Here is a 7,248-nt window from a genome sequence, read left to right on the forward strand (position 1 = left end):
AAAATTCTTCCTAATATCTAACCTAAACTCCCCTTGCTGCAACTTGAGACCATTGCTCCTTGTTCTGTCATCTGCCACCACTGAGATCAGACCAGCTCTATCCTCTTCTGAACCCCTTTCATGTAGTTGAAGGCTGCTATTAAATCCCCTCTCAGTCTTCTCTTCTCTAGACTAAACAAGACCAGTTCCCTCGGCCTTTGCTCATAAGTCATGTCCCTCAGCCCCCTCACCATTTTTGTTCACTTCCACTGGACTCTCTTCAATTTGTCCATATCCTTTCTGCACTGGGGGCCCAAAACTGAACACAGTACTCTAGATGTGGCCTCACCAGTGAGGAATAGAGGGGAATAATCACTTCCTTTAACTTACTGGCAACACACCTACCAATGCAGCCCAGGATGTCTTGGCAACAAGGGCACACTGCTGGCTCATATTCAGTTTATTGCCCACTGTCCCCCCCAGGGCCTTTTCTGCAGAGCTGCTGCCCAGCCAGTCAGCCCCAGCCTCTACCAGAGCATGGGATTGTTCCATGCTAAATGCAGGACTTTGTTGAACCTCATGAGACTCCTTTTGGCCCAATCCTCCAATTTGTCTAGGTCACTCTGAATCCTAGCCCTACCCTCCAGTGCATCTACTACTCCCCCACAGCTTGCTGTCATCTGCAAATTTGCTGAGGGTGCACTTTATGCCATATAGAGAAGAAGCAGAGCGTCCTAGTGTCCCAGTATGTTGGCAGAGCTGGATCAAGGCTCATGACAGGAACAGCAGCAGGTGCTCCAGGACAGGCTGGGAGGGCCCTGGCAGGACTGAGGATGCAGGGTGGGTAGGATGGGCCAACAAGAGGCATGGGCCAGAGGGTATCTGTCTAGGGGGCTGTCACCAGGGTATCCGAGCACCACACTGTGCCCTCTGCTTCTATGAGAACTAAGCTCTTTTCCAACAAATACACAGTGGACACATCTACACATATGCTTTAATGTGCAGTAGCCTATTCAAAAAATCATGTTAATATGATAATGCACAGTAGACTAGGCCATTAAGCTTCACCTAAAAAGTATGCACTTGTGCTACTGTGCATTAGTGCAGCCTAATGCACATTTATTTAGTACTGTAGTTAATGTGCATTAGTAAAAGCACATTAATGCATGTGTAGATGCTCCCAGTAAAGGAGACGGTGCTCATGTTTATGTTATAGCTTTGCCTTAAAACCCTGGTTAAATGCTATTTAGGGGATAGAATGATCTCTGTGGTGTAGTCTTTCCTCAAATGCTAAACCTCCCTGCAAGACAGTCTGGCAGCATTTGTAGCTGTTTTCTAAGAGAAACGATCTATATCAAACAGTAATAGCACCACCCACCAGGGAGAGATGCTGCTTGAGAAGTTACAGCCTGCACCACACACACAACATAGCAACATCAGGCAGCAGTGCGAGGCCACGCAGCCCATGTGGGCCCATCCACCTGCCTGCTGAATGTCTGTTTGCTGGAGTATTTATTCCTTCCCAGTGCCTGTCTGATGCCTTTAAAATTCTGTTCCTGGGAGCTGCCACCTCTGCTGCCTGGAAGAGGCTCCTTCATGTCTGCAAACCTGCCTATTGTTCCCTGGCCAGCACTGTCCGTGCACCCTTCTGCCCTGTATCCACTTCTCCTGAAATACTCCCACAGGCCTCTCACTGACTAATGAAACCGCTAGTCCCTGTTTTCCAGCTGCCAACATGAGCAGATGCTGCTGCCTGACTTCTCACACAGACACACACAGTGCAATCACATTGCTCCGTGCCCATGTCCAACCCCGATCCCTCATCCCTATGGGATCCAGTTTACATTGTTCCTCATGAACCTGAGTGCAGTGACTCCAGGTTTACTTTGGCATGGCTAAGCATAGTCCAGTACTTTGTTTTAAAGCCTACTGTGGACCAGTTCCAGATGATCCAAAGTCTTTTGGCCTTGATCCTCATGTGTACCTCACTACGATTTAGGCACCTATATCTAGCAGAGGTCATTGCTCACTCTGGACTGGGAATATCAACCAAGGGAACAAGCAGCCCTTTTTGCCCTCTGCCTGACATGTGTTACACTTGGGGAGGCAGCACTTTTTCCTCCTCCACCTCCTTGACTGGAGCTCCATCTTTCAGGTTGCTGTGAAACTCTCCATCATCTCTAGACAGGGCAGTGTGACCTTCAGGTAGATGCCTGAGGCTTTGTAGCCATAGTTTTCCTGGCTGGTTATTCCTGTTCACATTGAGTCATATTTAATGGCACAACCAATACCTAGATGGGGGGTGAAGGGCAAGGCTCAACCCATATCATCTACTCCCAGAGACAAGCCCAGGAAAGAGTCAGAGGAGAAAATAATTTTAATAAAGGACCTGGTTCTCCCTGCTGCAGGGGTTATGATGCTCAGTGGTTCTTTGGGAACATCTGTCACTAGGATGGATCAACACAGGACTAACTCACATTAGGCCAGTTCTTATAATGCCACAATCCTGTATGCCCAGGACTTGTAACAGAGTTACATCAGTAGTGGTGGAGACTGCTTCAGACAGTAAGAGGTTATCTGCTGTCCCAAGCTAATTGGGCTCTTGCCTGAGGGGTAACTGGAAGGGAAGACTTCAAGGGTGAAACTAGTTGTTTTTTTTTTTTAAAAAGCTACTTTTGCAAAAAAAAAGACAAAGGAACTCAAATGTGTAAAGTCACTTTCATTTCAAAGGGGCTGAAACCAACCCAACTTTTGCCTTTTGAATTTTTTGCAAATATTTATTTTTTTGGTAAATTTTTATTGAAAATATCAAGTGATTATAGATTTTGTTTCAGTTTATAAAGCCCTAGATTTTTAGTTAACAACGCAAAACAAAAAATGTTGCTATCTGTTTTGCTAACACTTTTGATCATTTTTTAAAATAAGCCCAACAAAGGCACCACATTGCAAATTACAAATGCGGAGAATGTCAACACATTTTCATGGAAAATTTCCATTTAAAAAGGGTGTTCTTCAGCATAAAAGCTGTTTGTCATTCTGGCCAATCTTTGTCAGGGAGATGCTGGAAAGATGCACTGATAATTTCCTGTCTCGAGTCAATACTGAGTCAGTGTCTCGGGGTGATTTGAGGCACATTGTGCTTTCAGGTAAGATGTAGGGAGTTCACAGAAGGTACAAATAGATGCTTAGATAACAGCTCCCTGAGTTGAAGGACTAAGAGCTGGAGGCAGGCAGACAGTCAAATTCAGACCCTTCTTACTTCTTCATGGTAGTTGCTTTTCTTGCCATATACCTTACTCAGCTTTGTTCAGAGTCTTGTTCAGAAGTCACAACTAATGGACACAGGTTCCACAACACCAAATGGGTATGAGCGTAAGGGACTCTAAGGGCTTGTCTACACCATGGTGACAGCTGGTCCTGGTGAGGATGAGGATGAGCAGGACTCACCTACTCGCACCTGCAGGCACACTCCAAACCTGGAAACATGTCAGTGAACAGTGCAGGCTCCTTTCTCTATACCCACTCTCAAGCCCCCAATTTCTGATAGGTCTGCAAATGCTTGAGGACAAACCCAGAGAAACCTCCAGCTCTGGAGCGTGCCTGTGGACCCGGGCAGAGCCTGGGTGGGATATGCTGGCCTTGCCCTCACTGGATATACTGCTAAGAGCAGTGCCGAGCTAGGATACCTTTGTGAAATGAGTCAAAGAGCCCCTGAATTATGCTCCAATTTCAATCCCCTGCATTTCTGACCTTGGAGTAGGTAGCTCCGTTGATAACTTCTCCCTTCCGCATCCAGATGATGGAGGCTGCTGGCTTGGCATTGTCTGCATGGCAGGTCAGGTTCAAGGGATCACCTGCTCTCATGCTAATGACCGGTCCCCCAATGATAACTGGGTCATCTGGTGGAACTGCGAAGAAAGCACACGAGGAGAGGATGTGGTTTACAAGCTAAAGCGGAGATGCCCAATGCTGTCAAGTTCTATGCCTCTAACTGGTATTTAGCTGGGTGCATGTAAAGAAACTAGTAACCACAGGCCAAACTGTGCTGTCAGGCATATCCATGCAACTCCCAATGTAGTTACAGTGGACCTGTGGCTGATAGCAGAATATGGCCCAACTTAATACACTACTACTTGATTTTCTGTTGTTGCTTACATATAAGCCGTGTCCCAGAGTCAAATCAAACATGGCAGCAGAGCCTGGTGAATATACAAGAAGTTTAGAGAGAGGAGATAAGGGATAGTTTTTCAGTTGAGCTCTAAAATGAGATGAAAAGTTGATTGTACAGGGAAGTGTGTGCAGTAGAGAAGAAATCTCTCCTCAGAGGAGCCAGAGGGAAAGGGGCTGGAATGGATCAATGCATTGAGGGTAGTCAGAGATTAAACAAAAGAAAATGGGGCCTAATCTGAGAGGTCGCTCGGGCAAATCCACAACACTGTGTTGCCATGTACAAAGCACAGCATATACTTTTTCAGAGTGAAAGGAGTTTTCTGTGCGGTTATGGGGAGAACAGCGGGTGTTGCTCCTCTGTAACAGTCTGCAGCAAAGATGAGAACAACAGCAGTCGCAGAACTGGGCATGTAGGGGCAATCCTTAGACAGCAGAAGTAGGGCACATGGAAATCCCACTCCCGAAACTGCACACTCCACTGCAGATGGACGGCAATGCAGGAAGGGTGTTTTAATACCATGCACTAGACTGGAGGAGAGGAGAAACTGGAAAGATTGGTGGGTGGAGATTCAATATGGGGTTGGCTTCACTCACCTGTAAAGGCCTGATTATGTCCCAGCTTGCAAGGGATTTGTCCCTGAGTTGGGGGATGCTCTGAGGAGCTGTGGCTTAGTGAGTCTGTTCTGCAGGGGCGACTCATATCTATTTTAATATGTCAGTGAGTTTGGCACTGGAAGCCCGAGGGCTCCACCATCCACCAGAGAGAGGGGCACATGTGTTGTCGAAGCACTGCTGGGAAATGATTCAAATTGAAATGAAGAGGTTCATCCACCTGCAATTTGTGACCATGGTTTGTGGGGTCAAAATAAGGGGAGGGGATATTCCTGCCTGGCATTTATTTGCTGGTTCCCAGGGAGCTCAGATGGCTAAGGAGGCAGTAAATATTGGTGGAGAATTTTGTGTTGAAACCTTTATTACAACCATGGCTGAAATGGCTCAGAACATTAGACCCAACCACAGCACGTTTCCCCCATTCATTTATTTATAATGTTGCTGACTGGGCTCACCTACCAAAATACACATGTCGAATTTTATTGAGGGCCCCAGGGGCAGAACTGTCAGGCAATCTACTGTTCTCCATTCAAGAGCGATATGAGCAAAGCAAAGCGAGGTGCTCAGTCTAATAGAACAGACAACAGCAGTGAGCCGGCACAATTTCAGTCCATTTTACACAGTGACAAGGAGAGATGGCTTGGTATAAGCAGACTACGGGGCAAATTCATCCCTAGCAGAAAAGTGACTGAATTCAGTGGAACTACACCAGAAACTAATTTGGCCCAGGGTTTCTGGCTGATTCAGTGGGAAAAGGCACAACATTCTCCGTAATGCGAATCCAGGTGGTCAAATGGAAATCAATAGAACTACACCGATTTACACCAGTTGGAGTTGCTGGTACCAGCTGTCTCAGACTGGAGGCCTCATTGCCAGCTTCCCAGAGTGATTTTCCTCATGACACAAAATTAAGATGCAATCTAACCCTCTGTTCCTGTGGGCATTTGACACAACATCATGCTGTCTGAGCTGGATTGGGATTTGGAACAGTGTGTGTGCGCGTGCGTGTGGGGGGGTGGGGGGGTGTGTGTGTGCAAAGTCATGTCTCTGGATTCAAATTTCAAACCCACCCCAGTGTAGGAGTGCTAGAACAGGGGAAGGGCCTAGTTACAGAAAAAAGACACGCTCAACATACAGGACCTCAATTGTATGAGAGCACCAATACTGGCTCATGATTTTTTCCTCACAGTTCCCCTGTGAAGAACCAACTGAGAAATGGTATTTTACCCACATTTAAGAGGTGGCAGAAACTCAAAGTGATTTGAATAAGGTCATACAGGCAGCTTGCTGCAGAGCAGGCCCTTGAATGAATAATGTTCTCTAGCTTTAGGCGGGCATCCTGAGTGCTGGGCCACAACTGATGTGCAGGCTGGTGTGTGTACATGTAAAGTAATTTGCTCACCCCGAACCAGAACCGTGACAAAAAAAGCCTCCATGCAGATCCCACACTGGAGGCACGTGACGTGTCAATCCCATGGACGAGCGCACTGCCTTTGGGCACCTTAGCTTCTGTGCCACCATGAAGGTTTCTACCCATATGCAGGGAGTTTCTAAGCAATGGTGGTAGTTCATAGCGCAGGTTTGAAAAAATCCTAATTCGTACTAGCAAATGAAGCCGTGGACCCAAAACAGACTTAGTCATGAGGAAGGAAATGTTTTTTTTTTTTGGTTCCACTGCTGCTTTCATATATCAAAGGTACTGTACTTCCTCCCTCTCATTACACATAGGGTCCTACTCATCTGGATGGAGACTCCCTCATTCTGCATTCATTTGAAGGAAGTTTTTCTAGTATCTCCCTCTCTGAAGAGGGATTTTGCTTTGGGTGTCGGAGAGATGCCTAAGATCTCAGCCTTCCTTTGAATGCTACATCAGCCAAGCTGTCTTAGTCTGACAGCCTACTACAAGCGGGTGTCCCTCATTACTGGCTGCAGCCTAGCTCAGTTTTTCACAGACCTGCAATTCTTCCATTTGTAGGCCCATGAATTGTTTTTCAGCAAAGCTTCAGAGTGAAAGAAATGGGGCAGAGGCAGGTTGTGGGTGACGACTTGTGCAGCTCACAGTCAGGTTTCTTGGGACTCAGGGGAGGAAGGCTGCATCTCCAAACAGTATCAACATAGTTGATGCTAACTATAACTTGCAGCCTAAAAGCCAAGGACTCAAGGGGATCCGGAGTCTTAACAGCCCTTTCATCCCATGGAGGGATGCCTTACAGCTCATAGGAAGGCATCATGACTGTGGCTGCTCTGTCTTGTACTTGGCTTGGGGTTTATCCAGAGGCTCTTGGTCTCCACAGCTGCTAGTCCAGCACCTTTCCCCAGCACCAAAGCTGGCTACTGAAAAGGTGAGGCATGCTCCAGAGAGAAGTGAATCCCACCTTACCACAAATAGACATTTCAGACTGAATGTGCCTCTCAGAGTCAGCTTGCACAGTCCTTATGACAGACAGATGAGGTGGGAGATGGTGTAGACAGACACTGCCCCCCCCC

At 46.9% G+C, this 7,248-nt stretch overlaps 1 protein-coding gene across 1 annotated transcript in view; it reads right to left on the reverse strand.

Moving 5' to 3' along the window:
• Positions 1 to 7,248, reverse strand: part of KIRREL3 (kin of IRRE like 3 (Drosophila)) — a 420,743-nt gene that overhangs the window by 240,134 nt on the left and 173,361 nt on the right. Inside the window, exon 4 of the mRNA XM_019509067.1 lies at positions 3,730 to 3,887. Within this exon, the coding sequence (XP_019364612.1) occupies positions 3,730 to 3,887 (158 nt within the window). The remainder of the gene's footprint in view (positions 1 to 3,729; positions 3,888 to 7,248) is intronic.

The sequence above is a fragment of the Gavialis gangeticus genome, unplaced genomic scaffold (assembly GCF_001723915.1).
Source record: "Gavialis gangeticus isolate Ggan-Ray unplaced genomic scaffold, GavGan_comp1, whole genome shotgun sequence".
In the NCBI taxonomy this organism is placed as follows: Eukaryota; Metazoa; Chordata; order Crocodylia; family Gavialidae; genus Gavialis; species Gavialis gangeticus.